The 21,234-nt window shown below is 36.2% G+C and overlaps 1 protein-coding gene across 4 annotated transcripts in view; it reads left to right on the top strand.

Annotated features, from left to right (window-relative positions):
- Positions 1-21,234, top strand: part of LOC150103934 (formin-binding protein 1-like) — a 405,525-nt gene that overhangs the window by 104,997 nt on the left and 279,294 nt on the right. For all 4 annotated transcript variants that reach the window (XM_090396622.1, XM_090396623.1, XM_090396625.1 and 1 more), the window contains exon 4: positions 8,180-8,327. In XM_090396622.1, the coding sequence (XP_090252748.1) occupies positions 8,180-8,327 (148 nt within the window). The remainder of the gene's footprint in view (positions 1-8,179; positions 8,328-21,234) is intronic.

The raw sequence follows: 21,234 nt of genomic DNA on the forward strand, positions 1-21,234 counted from the left end.
AGTCTGTTACTTGTCAAGACTCCAACATTATCAGATCTTATATTTCTATCGTCTAAGGCACTTTGTACTGTATCAATCCACCTATATCTTGGTCTTCCTCTGGGTCGTTTTCCTGCCAACCTGGCAGAGAACACTTGTTTTGCTAATCTTTCCTCTCCCATTCTATTTAAGTGACCATACCATCTGAGATTGGCTCTGCTAACGCATTCCTGGATGCTGACAATGTCAAGTTCTTTGCTAATATCCTCATTTTTAATATGATATTGCCATTGATGCCATCTGTTCACGCCTCTAATCTTTCTCAGGACTCTCATATCTGCGGTCTCTAGTCTTTGGTCAAGTGTTTTACTTCTGACCCAGCTCTCAGATCCATAAGTTAAAATTGGTTTGAACACAGTCTTGTATACAGCTAATTTAGTGTTCCGACTAATTTCTTTCTTATTCCATATGAATTTATTCAATTGACTTCCCACGATACCAGCTTCGCTGATTCTGTTGTCTATTTCTATATCTATATTTATATATTTATTTCTATATCTATTTCTATATCTCAAATTTATTTGGCCTGAATATCTGGAAGATTTTGGATAAATATTTCATCAAATATTTTGATGATAGAAATTGTTTCAGTAAATTTGGTGAACAATTGGTAATGAGCTCAATGTTGTGAAGAAGCATTTAAACATACAAGATCTGTATGGAAGTACAAGGAGTAATAAGAATAGGTTTCCATTTCTCTCAAAACTGCTTGAAGTTGTATACCAGCAAGTATATATGAATGAGGTTTTAGTTGAATCTGATTAAAGAGACATTGAGGTCATTACTGATCCCTCCACCTTGAATGATTTATTGATGATACATTTGAATGGGCCATCTCTGCATTATTTTATTTAAGAAAAAATACACTGCAGGTATATGAAACTCTTATGTAAATAAACAGTATGTGTTAGTGGCATATTTTAAACCAACATTGAAAGGAAAGGATATTGTGTTTTAATTAAATAACATCTAGTAAGAGCACTAGGCTATGTAGTAAGAATTAAATTATGTATTACTTTATTTCATTCAGCTTAACGTTTAGTTGATTAAAACATCACTTATAACAATATTTATATAAAGTAGATTGATACCTTGGGCAAGCAGATTTTTGTGGCTAGTAAAATTAAGTTGTATTTCTGCAGCCCTGCCTGTATGAGTTATTTTATTTCTGTTTTATGCATACATGGTTGTTCAAGGACTCCAGTGGACAGATTTTACTGAAACTTGATGGTATGTGAAATTCCTTACAAAAATGTGGTGCCTTTCCAGCATTTGTTCAAGTTGGACCAACTGCAGGATCTCAGTGGCAAAATTGACCCTATCTGGATGGAAGTTAATAGAATTTTCATTTTAGGTGGCTCATGTTTATTGGCAAAATAACAGACTGATATTTCCAAGCTAACTAGCAGAAAATAACAAAATAAATTATTTGGCACATATAAGCCAAAATGGGACCAGAGTTTTTTTTAATTTTTAGTTTTTAAGTTTATTTATTTATTTGTTATTATTTTATGTAATTAATTATTTTTTTTGAGCGATTCATTCTCTAATATCGTGATAGTTCTCACAAAAATAATGGTAATATTGGTAATCAAAATTTCAATTCCAATCATATATTGATTAGAACAGTGTGTGTGTGTGTGTTTGTGTGCGTGCACGTGCGCGCGCAAGTGCGTGCACACACACACACACTTTCATGAATACAAGAGGATTCATCACATTTCCATATATAGCTCTATTTCCATAAAAACTAGCAATATATATATATATATATATATATATATATATATATATATATGTTACACACACATTTCTAATGAAAAAGAAAACAGAGGATTCATTATGCTTCCATATATTAGTTCTATTTCCATAAAAAATACTTAAGGAAATATAAAATCAAAGTGGTATTTATCCCCTTTATTAAGATTAGATCACTACTCTGATCCACAAAACCTCGACATAGCCCACTTCAGTATTCAGGTGTTTATTGGCTATGGTTCAGTTGCTGGTCATTTTACTATGGACAGAAAGAAAAATCAATTGAATGACATATTGAAGACTACTTTCAAGATATTGAATACCATAGGAGTGAAGCCTCAGCTTTGTCATCATGTGCTCTCTTCAGTTGACCAACAAGATGCTTTGCAAAAGAGAGATATCAAGTTTTATGGGATAAATCAGAACCATTACACTGTTACTACGATCAGGGCTGGTCCGAGAGTATGTGATCCCCCCCCCCCCAGGCAAAGAAAATTTAGGTGCCCTATACATTGTCTCTGTATTTTTTCCTCGAACTGTAGCAAAATCTGGTGCCCCGAAGCTTTATGCCCCCTAGGTGATTGCCTAGGTTCGCCTAATGATAAAACCGGCCCTGACTATGATACAATGGAGAGAAAAATCTGGGAGTCTTTGGAAATGGCATTAGATCCTAAACATCTAAATATTAATCCAAGTATTAACTTTGTCTGAGTACATTCTAGCCTTCATTGGTCAAATATGTTCACATGAATGCGTAAACATGCACAACATTGTGAACAAATAGAAATATTTTAAAATAACATCAGTCTCTTCTATAACTGCATAGTGGTTGTCACCTTTATAGTTCTTGCTATTTTTTCTACTAGTTTACTCATTTCTATGATTACACCTGAAGAAATACTTGTGTAGAGGCTTAAGTGCTGTGAGGACATTATGTTGGAGGTTTAATGGATTTTTTACAACACTCAAAAAAAATTAAAATAGAATTTAATACTTCCTATATTTCGTCCTAGTCACTAGGACATCTACGGGGATTACAAAGACAATTAATGTAACATGCACTCAAAATCTTTTGTGTGCATGTTATAGTCAGTGTACTAGCTGTGAAATGTATGCTTTGCGGAGTGCGGTCAGAGTGTGGTTAGATGATAATAAAGGATTGAATGTGTGTAGAAAATGTAGGGATAATGCGGAATTGAAGTGTATTTCGGATCGTGAGTGTGATATTTTTGTCAATCTTCAGAATGAAGGAAATAGGGATATGACAAGAAACGGCAAGGTTGTACATGAAAATTGTGAGAGTGTGAATGATAGTATAAATGGTTTCTCAGAGAACAAAAAAGATGAGATAGATGCATTGACTGAGATCGCGTTGTTGAATAGTGCGATAGAAAGAGCAAAACAGCAGCTAGAGTGCATGAACAAAAGTAGACTGAATGAACCAACCAATAATAAAAGGTATGACAGGAAAAATAGACGTATGAATGTGAACATGAACAAAATGAAGGATAGAGTGCTGTATGGAGACTCGTTAGTACGAGGTGTGTTAGTAGAGGATTTGACAAAATCGTACCAACCTGGTGCGACATAAAGGACGTAACTGCGTCTATTAGAGAGCAAAAGGAAAGGGTGAAAGAAATGATTGTTGTGGCAGGTACGATTGATTTGAAAGGAGATAAAATGGAAATGATAGAAGACCTGAATGAATTGTTTGAGGTAGCAAAAGAAAAGAGTGAGAGAGTTAGAATGATTAGTCTTTTGCCACGGTATGACAGTGAAATGTTTAAAAGGAGAGCTATAATTGCAAATGACTTTATGCGTGGGTTATGTATGACGAGTGGTGTGGAATTTGTGGATGTGTGGAGTGAGTTTGATGGGCGAAAGGATCTATATAAAATGGATGGCTTGCATTTGAATGGTTATGGTGTAAGAAGACTTGAGAAAGTGTTGCTGAATGTAGTGGATGTGCAAATTCAGGGAAACTAGATTTGTTGGGGGGAGGGGTAGAGATACAGTCCTTATGGAGGCAGTTGAATGTAAGAATGAATATAATATGCCAGAGCAAATAAGGACAACAAATCTGAGTGGGATAGTTAATATAAGGCATCAAGGTAGGGTTGGGGCTAATGGGGGTCTTAAATTCATGTACACTAATACTAGGAGTATTAGGAACAAGAAGGAAGAGTTTTTGGCCATGGTTGGCACACAGACCACAGGTTATAGGTATTAGTGAAACATGGCTGACTGTAGATGATATAACTAGTGGGATTGAATGTGATGGGTATAGTGTGTTCAGGAATGACAGAGAGAATAAAATGGGGGGAGGAGTATTGTTGATGATAGCTGATGAACTCCAGCCAAGGAGAATAGAAGTTGAATTGCAGGATAGAGAAAAGAGCACATTTGAGGCCATTTGGTGTGAGATTGTGGCTAGCAGAACTAAATATACAATTGGGTGCTGCTATAGACCAGGTGATGGAAAAGATGGTGGTGACAGTATGCACAAGCAAATAGAAGAAATGGGTGGAAGGAGGGTGATTATTATGGGAGATTTCAACTATGGTTGCATTGATTGGAGTGAGGAGAGGATACACGGGAGGAAGGAACTGGATTTTATGCGGTTATTAAGGGATAACTATCTGCGACAGCATGTAATGGAAAATACTAGGGGTCAGAGAGTGCTTGACCTAGTAATTACATCTGAGGATTTGGCTGTAACAAATATGACCACATTGCCACCAATCGGTGAGAGTGATCATAGGGTCTTGACTTGGGAGGTGGCTAAAGGTGTGGAATTTTCAATTAAGACAGGGTACATGTAGAATTATCGGGCTGGAAAGCATGACAAGCTTAGGAGTTTGATTGGTTCAGTGCCATGGCATGTACAACTGCAAGGACTAGAAGTTGATAGTGCACGGGAGGTAGTTAAGAAGTGCTTGCATGAACCAATGGCTGACTGTATACCTAGAGTCCGAATAATAAATCAAGTGGGGGTTTAATGGATGAATAACACCATTAAGCTTGAGCTGCAAAAAAAAAAAACAACTGTGGAGGGAATTTAAGGAGAAAGGTGACCGGCAGGCACATGAACGGTATAAAGCGCAGGCCAGAAGGGTGACGAGTGTGGTAAGAAAAGCAAAAAAGGATTACGAAAGAACATTGGCCATGCAGGCTAAAGAGAATCCTAAAAAGTTTTTTAGATATGTAGCAAGTAAAAGGAAAAATGTACATGGCAGATTGATTTTAAAGAATGCCATTGGTAGGGAGGTAACTGAATCAGTTGAGATAGTTGAATTACTGAGTGAGCACTTTGCAAAAGTATATCATCCAGGTGGTGACATTGCAGAAACGAATAAACCAGTAGATTATACGGGAATTGTGGTTAATGAAGTGGAGGTGAGTAGTCTATTGCATAACCTCAATGTCAATACATCTGTGGGATTGGATGGTATACCAGCTCGTGTTGTACGAGAAGCAGCTAAAGAATTGTCAGTACCCTTGACCATTTTGTTTAATTTGAGTCTCGGGTCTGGGTTAGTCCCGAGCGGGTGGAAAGAGGGGAAAATAGTTCCACTGCATAAAGGTGGTTCCAAGACTGCTGTTGTAAATTACCGACCGATTAGCATATCAGGAATCATTGTCAAGGTCTTAGAGAAAATAGTCAAGAGGAAAATACAAGATTGGATAGAAGAAAATTGGGATACTGTATCATTGACAGCATGGTTTTGTGAAGGGTAGGTCATGCCTAAGTAACTTGCTCACGTATTATAACACAGTGACGGCTGAACTGGATAAGGGTAATGGGTTTAGGGTGATTCTACTGGACCTTGCCAAGGCCTTTGACAGGATTCCACATGGAATTCTAATCAGTAAATTGCAGCATATGGGAATGGACATAGGGTTGGTGAGATGGATAGGAGGGTGGTTGACGGAGAGATATCAGAGAGTGGTTTACTCGGGAGTAGAGTCCACAAGACGACCTGTGACTAGTGGTGTGCCACAAGGATCTGCTCTTGGACCACTGCTGTTTAATTTGTTCATAAATGATCTGAGAGGAACAGTTCATTTGTTTGCGGATGATGCGAAGTTGGGTAGGGCAATAGTGAATGCAGATGACGTCAAAATTTTGCACGATGATTTGGATAGATTGGAGGTCTGGGCTAAGGAGAATGGATGTCAGTTTAATGTGGCAAAATGTAAGGTTATGCATTTTGGGGTGAAAAGATTGGCGGCAGTTTACTGCATTGGTGGAACCGTGCTCCAGGAAATTGATGAGGCACGAGATTTAGGAGTGTTGGTAGATAAGGAATTGAAATTTAGGGGACACATTGCAAAAGTGGCCAAATCAGCTCATCAAATCACTTGGTTGCTGAAGAATACGTTGACAAGCAGGTTATTGTTCCTCTGTATCGAGCCTTGATAAGACCCCATCTAGACTACTGTGCTCAGATTTGGTCACCTAGGTTTCTTCTTGATGGGGAGGAGGTGGAGAGGATTCAGAGGCGAGTGAACAAGATGATAGCAGGTCTGTGGAATGAACCGTATGAGAACAGGTTGAGGATTTGTGGGTTGCAAAAATTGGTTGATAGGCAGAGGAGGGGAGATATGATTGAGACATTCAAATTACTGAAGGGTTTCTATAAAATTAATTCAGAAGATATTTTTGAGAACAGGGCTGGTTGTGGGAGGACTAGGGGACATCCATGGAAACTGGGCAAAAGTGTGGTTAGTAAAGGTGTTAGAGCTGGGTTCTTTACTTTTAGAGTAGTGAATGAGTGGAATGCGCTCCCTGAGTCTGTGGTGGATGCTGTGACAGTGAATGAGTTTAAGGCGAGGTATGATAGATACTGTATGAATGTCGAATAGTTGTGATGAATATGATTTGGGGTCTCCCTCGATGAGTCTAATGACTCCCTGGAGTTGCCCGTAATAATAGTAATAGTACTTACACATAACTTTGACATGTAAAGCTTTCCTATACGTTACAATACACATGCATAATTCTCAGGACACGTAATTACTTGTATAATATTAATAGGCATACTTTCATTATAATCAGTCATGTACTAAAGTTTTAGTATAAATTTCATTAGTCTCTTCAACAGTTCAGTAATAGAATAATGATTACAATTACAGACGATTTTCAGTTAACACGAGATTTTTACAGTACCTTTTTCTCTTGAGTTTTCTATATTGGCCTCTACCTTTTTCCGATTGTACTATCCTGGTATGATCTTTCCTATAATCTGTCACTCCTAAGTTCTTTTGGCAATAAACTGTGCTTACGCGATCTTAACCTTTCGTACTTGAATTAAGGACACTTTTAGAATCATCTGTACAATGGCTGTGAAACTCACCACATGGACACAGACTTCTTTACAGATTTCCTTTTTTCGTAGTTGTCACTGGATTATGAAACACATAGATAATACCTTTTTTCCTTTAGCTAAATGGCATTCCTCGATTCTTATCATAGGAAATACGGAATCGAAATCCCGCTCACTATTGTTTCCTTGTTGTGACGACGGAGATTAACTCCAATCCCGCCACTCAGGAACACCACATGAAACCTATACGAAGGAGCTCATGAAGAAACTATCCGGGAAAAAGCCTCATGGGGGGGGGGGGTTTCTAACCCTTTTATACCTTGATCCCTAACGGCACCCACTTTAATTTCTTTTCTCCGCCCCTTATTTGATTCGACTTCACCGACCAATAGGGTGGCGTTTTTCTGCCAAACATCCTTTGGTTGGCGAGCCCGTGACAATGTCTCAAATCCAGGAATTGATCCTGAGTGATAGTCTATTGTTAGCCTCTAAATTAATCCCCCTTCCAAAATTTTAAGAATTTACTTAATATTTTATTCTCTAGCCTCTCACATACAATTTCTTATGACTAATCGTTTCTGTCTTACTTAGCTAAAATTTTTTTTTTCACAACTGTAATATTTTCCATCTTTTATTATTTAGTTCTTCAAACACTTTTTTTGTTATATATTTTACTTGGATGCAAGAATATTTTCTTTCTTTTAAATAATTCATCTATTAGCTTTTATACAGGGGTTTTATTTTATTTTCTCTTCATGTTACACCATGATAGCTTGGAATTCTACATTCTTAAGGTATCAGGGTGTAATAATACTACAGTAAGAAAATATAAACATAAAAATGAAAACAATTAAATTGAAGATGCATCATATTATAATTTAAATACTTTTATATTATAAAGTAGTTATTAGCATTAGTTTCATGTTGCTGCACAAAGATGTATGTATGTATTATTTTCATTGCTAAAGTGATGTATCTCTTGTGTGATTAGGATATTCCATGCTTGGCTTATGTTTGGTTATTTCTTAGTTTTTTTTAATTATTTTTCTGTTCAGATTTTCATCTTGTAGAGCATTTGTTCAGATGATGAATGAGATTAATGATATGGCTGGACAACATGAACTAATTGGAGAAAATTTAACAGCTCAAGTTGTTAGAGAAATTAGTGTTTTAATAAAAGAATTAAAGGAAGAGAGGAAAAGGGTAAGTGTTTCTTAGAATTTTATACAGCACTGTTTACCAGAGTACAAGTTTTTATTCAAAATATTTTACTGAGATAATTTGTGTGGGGAAAAAAACTGATATTCAGTGTTCTGAAACGATGTCAAGAAGAAAAACCTAAAACTCAAAATTGCAGCTTTTACATTGACCGCTACAATGGACTGCCTTCAGCACATTGCATACTTCTTCACAGTCATTTAGGACACTGCTAACCACAAAACTGACTTTAGTCTGTAAGTATATGAAAACTTTAGTTACCTTTCTAAGGTAAAAAAAAAAACATCTGTATTAGAAAAATAGTCTTAAAAAATAAAAAAAAACTGCTGTATGTTATACAGGGTGTTCGGGATAAATTTGACATATTTATAATTAATTATATTTTTCCGTAAGTTACATGTATTAACACACACTTCTCTTCATTTAAAAGTTTGGACCATTCTTCATTCATATACAAGATGTCAGAAAGGATGGATAGCTGGAACCCACCTGAATCATGGAAGAGAATAACTTGTATCATGATGATTCGTGCCCGCCATCAAAATAAGGATATTACGACTGCTGCCCAATGCTCCCTGAATACAGTAAAAACAATCAGGCATGAACTAGAGACTTGCAATGGTGACTACGAGGATGTAGCAAGAAGAAAGATCCCTAGCAGACGATCTGATTGCGTTCGTACAGCAGAATTCCTCGCAAATCTGCAGGAACAGGTGTTGAAGAACCCTGGCATTGGAATTCGGGCTTTGTTCGTGGAGTTGCTAACTGTAGTCAAGCCCTGGATAACAAGGGTAGCCAATGGTAGGCCGTATGTATGGCAGCAGGATTCGACCCCTTGCCACACCTCTGGGAAAAGTCAAAAATGGTTGTCTGAAAATTTCTACGACTTCACCAGTCCAAATGTTTGGCCTCCAAACTCCCCAGACCTTAACCCCATGGATTATTTTGTATGGGGCGCAGTTGAAAAAGACATCAATCGCACTTCCAGTAATACAAAAGCCCAGTTAATGGATAAAATTAAAACAGTTTTTGCGGCCCTTCCCAGGGAGAGTGTAGCATCAGCTTGTTCGAGGTTCCGAAGCAGAATTGAAGCTGTGATCGATGCTAATGGTGGTTATTTTGAGTAAATCTTGTTGATAGTATTGTAATTAACTCTGCCTGTAATGTTTTTTTGTCAATTCATTAAATTTAATAGATACAAAGAAGATTTTCTTTTTCCTTACGAAACTGTCAAATTTATCCCGAACACCCTGTAATTGAGAAATAAGTATTCTGTCAGAATCGCTTTTTTGGAAAAATTTAATTTCATTAAATTTTTCATCATCATCATCAGAATTCCTGCCACATACCCTCACGGGGTGTACAGGATATGATAGTGCTACGTGAAAAATTTACATCATTACTAACTTCCTATCTACAATTTTCCTCCAAATCAGTCTGTTACTTGTCAAGACTGCAAGCATTTTGAGCTCTTAGGGACCCCACTCCAAATGTGAGAGCGGTATTCAATGGGTGGACAGATTTGTGATTTATATAAAAGGTTCACAGCTGTTCAGAGGTGTAGCAATGTCTTGAGTGAAAGAGAAGTCCTAGTTTTTTAGAAACTGAGAATGCAATAGTTATGGTGTGTTTATGCCAGGAAAGGCTTGATGTCATGGTGATTCCAAGAAGAGAAATCTCATCTTTTCTGGAAATTTGAGTGTTGTCAAAAATAATACTTTGTGAAAATGGTTCTTTTTTTTTTTCTTTTGAGAAATAAGACAGAACTGAGTTATACCAGCATTGAAATTGATAAGGTTATCTGAACCCCATTAGAGGATGGTTTGGAGATCAAAATTGAGGTTAGTGTGGTGATTGATGTGCTATACATTGAGGTGAGTTGTGTAGAGTAAGGTTTATCAGTTGAAAGGGAGGAATGCAATCTGCTGTCATCTGCAAAACTGTGTATTGGTTCGAGGTCGACTGAAGTAAATTCATTGATATATATAGAAGGAAGAGGGTTGGTAAGAGAACAGAACCTTGTGGAACCCTGGCATTAGTTCCCTGGTGAGAGGATAAGGAACCATTCACTATCACACATAGTGTGCATCCAGAGAGAGCTGACAATCCAACTGCAGAAACCCCAAGACAGATCAAATAATGGGAATTTTCTTAGTAAGCGTTTGTGCCAGATGTGGTAAAAATCTCTGGAGATATCAAGTGCAATCACTTGAGATTCACCAAAATTCTCTATGGCATTTGTCCAGAGACAAGTGATATATGTGAGTAGATTTCCTGTCGATTGGCAGTGACAGAATCATTACTGGTGGCCATTTATTAGTTGGGTACCTTCAAGGTAATGTAGGAGTTGATAATTGCTGGTTCTCTCCATTATTTTAGATAAAACTTGAGGTGAGTGAGATAGGGTGGTAATTTGATGGCAATGATTTGTTACCCTTCTTGGGAATGGGTTGAATATAGGCCAATTTCCAGGCTGTGGGATAAATACTAGTGGAGTAAGAGAGTTTATACCGACGACATAGGATAGGCGTCAGTTCTGATGCACAAACCTTCAGGACAATTAGGAATGCTATCAAGGCTAGGAGACTTCTTTGTGTCCAATTTGGACAATATTTTTCTGATCTATTTCTTGCAAAAGGATATAGGGGGCAGCATTGGGCATCTGGAATGGTTTGGGGGCATTTACCATTGTCAATTATGCTTGCAATAGAGGCAAAGTGTGAAACCTGGAGATTGGCTTTTTCTGTGGGTGATGATGCAATAGACCCATTTGCATATGATAGAATTGCTTAATTAGGATTACACAGTACTGGTATATAATATACAAATAGTACTGATAATGAAGAAAATTGTAGTATATTCATTCACTGCATGACTATGACTGCTAAGCTACACTATATGAGGGTGGTCTGAAAAGTTCTTGGTCTCAACCATAGATGGCAACACTATTGGCAAGATTTTTTTTTCTAAGTTGGTACATCTGTCATAAGTATACATGTGAAATTGCAAGTCATTCTATCAAATAGTTTGTTTGTTTTATACAACTGTCTGAAGCAAAAGTGTTGTCTGTATCCCTTGAAATGGATAAAATTGAGTATTGTGTGATTATAAAATTCTTCGTAAAAGAAGGCTTAACGCCAAAAGAAATTCATTCGAAGTTCTTAAAAGTTTATGGGCACTCTTCTCCTTCATTTTTGACAATTAAGAAATGGGCTGCCAAGTTTAAATGTGGCCATACCAGCCTTGAAGATGATTCACGTGAAGGACGTCCAAAAAGTGTAACAACACCAAAAATCATTGACCAAGTGCACGATATGATATTGGATGACCGGCAAGTCAAAGTATGTGAAATTGCCGAAAGTTGGCATTTCAAAAGAACGTGTAGGATATATCTTGCATGAAGAATTGCAAATGAAAAAGCTTTGCACTAGATGGCTGCCGTGCTTGCTCACAGAAGATCAAAAATGCACTTGCATGAAAAATCTCTGAACAGTGATTGGAACGTTTAACAAGAATGAAACTGATTTTGTGCGTCGATTTATTACTGTGGATGAGACTTGAATTCACCATTACACACCAGAATCCAAGCTGCAGTCAAAACAGTGGACAGAAGCCAGTTGTTCGGTGCCAAAGAAGACAGTTGGTTCCATCAGCAGGAAGGGTCATGGCATCGGTGTTTAGGGATGCTAAAAGCATTTTGTTTATTAATTATCTTGAAAAGGGTAAAACAATAACCAGGGAATATTATTTTCATCTTTTAACCAGACTAGACAAAAAAATTCATGAGAAAAGACCTAGCTTGCAGAAGAAAAAAAATCATCTTTCATCAGGACACACCTTCCCACAAAGGTGTTTTGGCTACGTGAAAATTAAGTGGTCTGCACTATGAATTGTTGGAACATCTACCCTATTCCCCAGATTTGGCTCTCTCTGACTTCTATCTCTTCCCAAAACTAAAAAAACTCTTCTTTGCTGGTCAGCATTTTTCTTTGAATCAAGAGGTGATTGCAGTTGTAGAGGGGTATTTTGCAGATCTTACTGAGAACCACTACAGGGATGGGGTAATGGTGCTGGAGCATCGCTGGAATAAATGTATTAATGTTAGGGAGATTATGTTGAAAAATAAAAATAATTTTGAAATTATAAATTCGTTTTTTCATTGTTAGGCTGAGAACTCTTCAGACCACCCTCGTACTATAAAAAGTGCTGAAATGTACAAATGAACAAAACAAACAAAATATGATCTACACTTAGTTTGTCTAATTTTTACAGCTGTATGACAAAACAAGTGTTAATTTATGCAAGTTCATGACTAGTGTAAGCTTGTAAAGGATAGTCTTTAATAAGATTATTTTTAGCAACTTTGTATGCATGAGCCGAAAGAACAAGATGAAGTTTAAATGCAGCTTTATATCTGTGTGCTTAATATTGGCTTTCTTTTAAATTCAAACTTAGCATAAATATTCTAAATAGCTATAACTGCAACATTATTAGGAACTATGGAGTTGCTAAATGGTTTTTTTTTTGGTAATAATTTTACAGTGATTACCAAGAAATCATTTTGTTAATCATCATCAGATTTCTGGTACATAACCTCAGGGTGACTTACGTTAGTACTACATGAAATAGTTACACCATTACCAACTTCTGATCAACAATATTCCTCCAAATTTATCTGTTATCTTTCAAGACTCCAACCTGATCAGATCTTATATTTCTGTCTTCTAAGGTACTTTTTTATTGTATCAGTCCATCTACATCTTGGCCTTCCTCTGGGTCTTTTTCCTGCCAACCTGGCAAAGAACACTTGTTTTTGTTAATCTTTCCTCCCTCATTCTGTTTAAGTGACCATATCATCTGAGACTAGCTTGCTGACACATTCCTGAATACAAACAATGTCAGGTTCTTTCCTAATATCCTCATTTATAATATGATACTGCCATTGATGCCATCTCTTCACGCCATTAATCTTACTCCGAACTCTCATATTTGTGGTCTCTAGTCTTTAGTCAAGTGTTTTTATTTCTAACCCAGTTCTCAGAGCCATAAGTTAAAATTGGTTTGAAGACTGTCTTGTATACAACTAATTTAGTGTTTTGACTAATTTCTCTCTTATTCCATATAAATTTATCCCATTGACTTCCTACCATACCAGCTTTGTTGATTCTGTTATCTATTTCCATATTTAACTTACCATCTTCACTAAAAAAATTGTGCCTAAGTAGCTGAAACGTTCTACTTGTTCTATAAGTTCTCCATTCATAATGCAGTTGATATTTTCAATGCTTCTGCCTATTTTCATTGTCTTTCTCTTGTTATTGCTGACTTTCATACCACATCTGTTACAACAGTTATTCAATTTAGTTAGGGAATCTTGCAGACCGATACTGGATTTATTTAAAAGTACAACATCATCTGCATAAAGTAAAAGAGCTGAGTTAGCAGCTAAAATTTTGATATCACGTTTAATGCCACTTTCCTTCATAATGTGATCCATATAGATAATGTACATCTTTATCTGACACCAGATTTAACATTAAACCATCTTCCTGTACTTCTTTCAATTTTAACCTCTGACTTACAACTCAAATAAAGGCTAAGTATTGCTTGACATAATGTTCCATTGACACCATACGACTGTAGCATTTTGAATAGTCATATGCCTTTTCCAGATGTACAAAACTTAAATACAGATCTTTGTTATATTCCCATGATTTCTCAATCCTTCCCTTCCACAATCCTTCTCAACCGTTTCTCAGGTATACTTGCATAAATCTTACCAGGAACACTCGGTAAGGAAATACCTCTGCAATTCTCACATTCAGTTTTATTTCCCCTTTTTTTATATGGGTACTATGAGAGCTCTACTCCAATCATTTGGAATTCATAACTCTATCCAAGGCTTCTGAACTATGCAGTGCAGCCACTGTAAGACTTTTATACCCCCATACTTGAACATTTCTGGTCAAATCATCTACTCCCACTGCCTTTCCACATTTCAGGCTTTTGATGGCTTTTTCTACTTCATGTATGGATATATATTCCTTATTGCATGCCTATTGAGTGTTTTTTTTAGTACTGTGCTGCCATGGATTGTTTCATTTAGCAATTTTTTGAAGTAATTACTCCATACATCAACGATATCTTTTTCTTCAGTTTTTGTTTCACCTTTATCATCTCTAATTTCTTTTACAACACTCTTTCCTCCATTTCTGAGCTTTTCAACAGCCCCCAGAATATTTTGCCACCTTCTTGATATATATTTTCTATATTCTTGCCAAAGTACTCCCATGACTTTTGTTAGCTAGTTTTACACAGTGTTTAGCATTCTTGCATTTGTGTCTGTATTCTCTAAGAGCACAAGGTGAATTATTTCCCAGGAACATTTGATATGCTTTCTTCTATTCCTTCACTTCCTCTTTAACTACTTGTGTCCACCATGGAGTTCTGATTTTTCTATCCTTACAGATAACCTCACCATATGTCTCTCTGGCTGAATCAATCAATGTTTTCTTCAAAATTGCCAATGAATCTCGAAGGTTTGATTCCCAAACTCATTCATTTTTCTTGAATAATGTTTGTATATTTTAGATACAGTTTATGTGTGAGAGCTGCTCAACTTTTATTCACTTTAAAATTTTCTTACATGTTCTTCTTTTCAATATGAAATTCAATTTTATCCTGCTCAAGACTAAATGGTTATCACTTCCAATTTCAAATCTTCTGTATACTCTTGTGTCTTGAACCAATGGGAAAACATCACTACCAACTATAACATGATTAATGAGACTTTTCTTATTTCTTGCATCTTCTCTCCACTTGAATTCGTGCACATTTTTATGTTGGAACATAGTGTTATTAATAACCAGTCCATGTCCCGAGAAGAAATCCAACAGGTATTTGTCATTATTGTTAGCTCTGATCATTTCTCCAAATTTTCTCAAACATTTTTGTATGTTTGAATCATTTCCTACTCTGCTATTTAGATCCCTAACAAAGACTAACTTTTTATTTTTCATTGTGTCAGTTGCTTTCTCTAAAGCCTCAAAAAATTCCTCCACTTCTACCTTAGTAGAACCTTCCGTGGGACTACAGGCACAAATAAGTTTCATTGTCCAGTTCCCCATTCTAATGTTGGGTATATTTGCCACATCACTCTACTTGATATTGCTTGCCATTCAAGAAGATTAATCTTGTAATTTGTGTTCAATACTATAGTTTTATTCAGTTATATCTATTTTTACTTTATAGTTTGGCTTTCTCTCACGCTATGTAATTTGACAAATTTATTTGATTACTGACTACGTCAGTTAAATTATTCTTTGAGTGTGAAATTGTAAGAATCATAAATGAAGACAAAGTACATATTATTCCCTGTTAATGTGACTGTTATTGCTTTGTTTGAGTCATGGCTTAAACTTATTATTTTGCATATTATAAATATCTTGCCCCTCATTTGTCAGGTAAATGCAGGTTCATAATTTTGAGATTAGTGCTTTGACAAATCAGCTTCAATGTGTTCACAATCAAATTTAATTAAGCCAACAAATCTATTTACAATGTTCGATGTATATATGAGCATGGATACAAAGCACGTACAGTTCATGACCAACTTAGACTTCGTTTTCCTACGATCCTAACATTTTTATCTGGGGTGCTTAAGGGTCAAAGCTGTATAACTGAGAGGAGACTTCCACATAGCCATTAAAGGGATGCGGAGAACTGACCACGGCTTCTGACCTTATGTCCAGTCCTCACCTTCTCATGGTGCACTCCGTTGGGTATTTACCTGGATACTGAATGAACGAGGATGGGTTGGCAGTTTGGGATTTAGCTGACCAAATTGTTTTCTTATTGGCTTAAATCATAATACAAAATGATGGTACAACACGACAAAATTTTATGCAGGCTGAGTCGTTAACCGAGGCCCTTGTTGTTTTTGCCAGGGAACCAGGGCGAACAGCAAAAAGTCAGCTACTGAAACAAATCCGAAAACGCACGTTAACTCAACATCACCAGAGTTAAAGATCGGTACTATCAACATAAGAAGCCTGAATGACAAAGAAATGGAGCTAGCTGAGGAATTAGATAAGTACCACATCGACATAATAGGGGTAACTGAAACAAAAAAGACAAAAACTGGTGAAATCTTTCTCAGCAATAAATACAAAATGTTATATTCAGGCAATGACAATCAAGGAAAAGAAGGAGTAGACATAGTATTCAACACTAAATATGAGGATAATCTTCTTGAATGGCTTCTTGAGTAGAGTGATGTGGGCGAATATTAGAATGGGGAACTGGACAATGAAATGTATTTGTGCCTATGGTTCCACAGAAGGTTCTACTAAGGTAGAAGTGGAGGAATTTTTTGAGGCTTTAGAGAAAGCAACTGACAAAATGAAAAAAGAAAAGTTGGTCCATTTTGGGGATCTAAATAGCAGAGGAGGAAATGATTATCAGACATACAACAATATTTTGGGAAAATTTGGAGAAAAGAGCAAAGTTAATAATAATGGTGAATACCTATTGGCTTTCTGCTTAGGACATGGACTGGTTATTACTAACACCATGTTGCAACATAAAAATGGGCACAAATCCACAAAGTTTTTAAAGCGAATAAAAGTTGAGCAGCTCTCAGATGTGAACTGTTGACTAAAATATACAAAGATTATTGAAGAAAAAATGAAACAGTTTGAGAACAGGAACCAAACTTTGGAGATTCAGTGGCAAGCCTTGAAGAAAAACCTGATTGATTCAGCCAGAGAGGCATGTGGTGAGGTTGTTTGCAAGGATAGAAAAATCAGAACTCCATGGTGTACACAGGAAGTTAAAGAGGCATGAAGGAAAAGAAAAAATCACATCAAAAGTTCCTGACAAATAATTCAGCTTGTGCTCTTAGAGAATACAGAGACAAATGTACTAAACACTGTGTAAAACTAGCTAAATAAAAGTCATGGGAAGATTCTGGCAAGAACATAGAAAATAAATATCAAGAAGGTGGCAAAATATTCTGTAGGTTGTTGAAGAAGCTTAGAAATGGAGAAAAGAGTGCTGTAAAATCAGTTAGAGATGATAAAGGTTACATGAAAATGGGAGATAAAGATATCCTTGAAGTATGCAGTAATTACTTCGAAAAATTGCTAAATGAAACAAGCAGTGATAGCACAGTGGTAAAAGACACGCGACAGGCATATCAGGAATACATATCCATACTTGAAGTAGAAAAAGCCATCAAACGCTTGAAATGTGGAAAGGCAGCAGGAGTAGATGATATTCGACCAGAAATGCTTAAGTATGGTGGTATAAAAGTCTTACAGTGGCTGCACTGCATAGTACAGAAGTCCTAGAGAGGGTCGATTTCCCGATGATTGGAGTGGAGTTCTCATAGTATTCATATATAAAACGGGAAATAAAACTGAATGTGAGAATTAAAGAGGTATTTCCCTACTGAGTGTTCCTGGCAAGATCTATGCAAGTATACTTGAGAAACAGTTGAGAGGAATTGTGGAAGAAAAGCTTCAAGAACAAGCTGGATTCAGGCCAAATAGAGGCTGTCAGGATCAGATCTTCACTTTACGACAAATAGTTGAGAAAGCATGGGAATATAACAAAGATATGTATTTAAGTTTTTTCGATCTGGAAAAGGCATATGACAAGGTGCCAAGAGAGAAGCTATTCAATACACTACAGTTATATGGTGTCAATGGGGCATTATATCAAGCAATGAGTCTTTATTTGAGTTGTAAGTCAGCAGCTAGAATTGGAGGAAGTACAGGAAGATGGTTTAATGTTAAATCTGGTGTGAGACAAGGATGTACATTATCGTTTTGTTATTCATTATCTAAATAGATCACATTATGAAGGAAAGTGGTATTAAACATGATATCAGAATTGGAAATGTTAATGTCAGCACTTTGCTTTATGCGGATGATGTTATACTTCTGAATAAATCTGCTACAAGTTTGCAAGATTCCCTGACTAAATTGAATAACTGTTTTAATAGATATGGTATGAAGGTCAGCATTAAAAAGACAAAGACAATGAAAATAGGCTGAATCGTTGAAAATGTCAAGTGCGTTGTGAACAGAGAACCTGTGGAACAAGTAAAACATTTCAGCTACTTAGGCACGAATTTTAGTGAAGATGGTAAATTAAATATGGAAATAGATAACAGAATCAACAAAGCTGGTATGGTAGGAAGTCAATTGAATAAATTCATATGGAATAAGAGAGAAATTAGTCGTAACACTAAATTAGCTTTATACAATACACTGTTCAAACCAGTTTTAACTTATGGATCTGAAAGTTGGGCTAGAAGTAAAACACTTAACCAAAGACTAGAGATTGCAGATATGAGGGTCCTGAGAAAAATAAAGGCATGAACAGATGGCATCAATGGCAATATCATATTAGAAATGAAGATATTAGGAAAGAACTTCACATGGTCAGCATCCAGGAATGCGTTAGCAGAGCTAATCTCAGCTGTTATGGTCACTTAAACAGAATGGGTGAGGAAAGATTAGGAAAACAAGTGTTCTTTGCCAGGTTGGCAGGAAAACGACACAGAGGAAGACCAAGATATCGGTGGATTGATACAGTACAAAATTCTTTAGATGATAGAAATATGAGATCTGATAATGTTGGAGTCTTGACAAGTAACAGACTGATTTGGAGGAAAATTGTAGATGGGAAGTTAGTAATGATGTAAATTTTTTATGTAGTACTATCATATCCTGTACACCCCTTGAGGGTACATGGCAGGAATTTGATGATGATTGCCTATATATAACTTAGCATTTATTGCTAGTCATTCCTCATCTAACATTTTAACGCCAAAAGTGAGCTGATTTAACAATAACTGATGTTCACTACATAAAGCATTTGCTTACTCTTACAATAGATACTTATTCAAATACAGTATGAATATCTACATTAGAACAACTGAATATGGAACAAAGACACATAATGTGAATTGTCTGGAAGTATTTACATATCCTTCTAAGTACTTAAAATGAGTAGAGTTCCATATACTTCATTCTTTCAGTACAGTCCTAATTTGATTCCCTTGTCTACATGGTAATGTTCCTTTTCTTCTGGCTGTATGCCTATTCTTTCTTTCTTGCCATTTCTTTGTCATTGATAATCTTTATCCTCGGAATACCACTGGTAAGCAAAGTGGCGACCTCGACAATTGCTTTCTTTGTCAGCCTCCAGTTATGAACTGTGCTGGCCTCTTCATGCAAGATGCTTCAGCGACGGACAGCAGGTTCCTAAATGGCAGTGGATCCAAGGAAGAAAAGGCTAAAATCCCCAAGAATCCCTCTCTTTCCTGACATGACAATTTTTATAGCCTTGGACTTCAAGTTGTATGCATGCGTGTCTCTCAAGATTCCTATCTCAGAGTCATGTTAACATCAAGACATGCTGACATCACAACTCATGCAGTGCCAGTTTGATTAACACAAAGCTTTTTTTAACAATGCTAATATATACAAACTGGCATTGCTTGACATCAACATGCTCACTCATACAAGATGTTTTTCATAAAGTTATTACATACAAGACATTTAGTATATTATAAACAATGACAGTCCTACATGTAAGTTATATTCTTGTTAACAACTTGTATGAGCGAGCATGATACGGTGTTAATCATGTGAGACTTTACAGTTTTATTGCTTATTTTCATACCAAATTTATTACAACAGTTATTCAATTTAGGCCGAGAATCTTGCAGACTTATCCTGATTTTATTCAGAACTAAAACATCATCTGCATAAAGCAAAGAGCTAAAATTAACAATGCTAATTTTGATATCAGATTTAATACATTTTCCTTTATAATTCGATCTACATAAATAAGGAATAACAGTAGAGATGAAGAATAAAAGAAACCATAGATGATAAAGGTGACATGAAAACTGAAGATAAAGATATTCTAGATGTCTGGAGTAATTATTTGAGAGATTGCCAAATGATATGTCAGCATGGTGGCAATAAACACCCAGTGGAAATGTAGTCAGAAATACATATCCATACTTGAAGTAGGCTTTTTAACCATCAAAAACTGAAATGAAAAGGTATAAAAGTTTTACAGTGGTTGCACTGCATAATTCAGAAGGCCTGGTCAGAGGATCGAATTCCAGATGATTGGAATAGAGTTCTCAAAGTACCCACCTATAAAAAGGGAAATAACTGAATGTGAGATTTAAATTACAGAGGTATTTCTCTCCTGAGTGTTTCTGGTAAGATTTATGCACATATACTTGAAAAACAGGTAAGAAAAATTGTGGAAGGGAAGCTTCATGAAGAACATGCTGATTCAGGCCAAATAGAGGTTATTATAATCAGATTTTCATTTTAAGACAAATAGTTGACAAATCTTGGGAATCTGGAAAAGGCATACAACAATGTGCCAAGAGGAAAGCTCAAATTGCTACCGTTATATGGTGTAAATGGGACATTATGTCAAGCAATACATGGACTCTATTTGAGTTGTAAATCAGCATTTAGAATTGAAGGAGGTACAGGAACATGGTTTGATGTTAATTGGTTTTCTTCATTTTAGCTCTCTGTTTGACAGAGATAACATGCTGAGCAAGAGTGGACTTGTTAGAATATGTATATGGATGTCATTTTGGTATCGCTTCCAATCAAGTAAATGCTGACCTTTCTGTTTGTTCAGAGCAAGAGAAGCCACAAGGTATTTGGTAAGCTTCTGAGAAAAACATTGGATTTAGCTTGTTTAGTGGAGAGCATCTTCTCCAAAACAAACCGGAAATAAAAAATAGAAATCCTGTGGGATCTTGAGACAGTGCTATTGAAGCTTCTCATTATTTTATCCATGAAAATTCATAACCATTAGAATGAAATGAATCCACATTTTCTTT

Source organism: Typopeltis vanoorti, chromosome 8 (assembly GCF_054136105.1).
Source record: "Typopeltis vanoorti isolate ZY-2024b chromosome 8, IOZ_Tvanoo_1.0, whole genome shotgun sequence".
Lineage (NCBI taxonomy): Eukaryota > Metazoa > Arthropoda > Arachnida > Uropygi > Thelyphonidae > Typopeltis > Typopeltis vanoorti.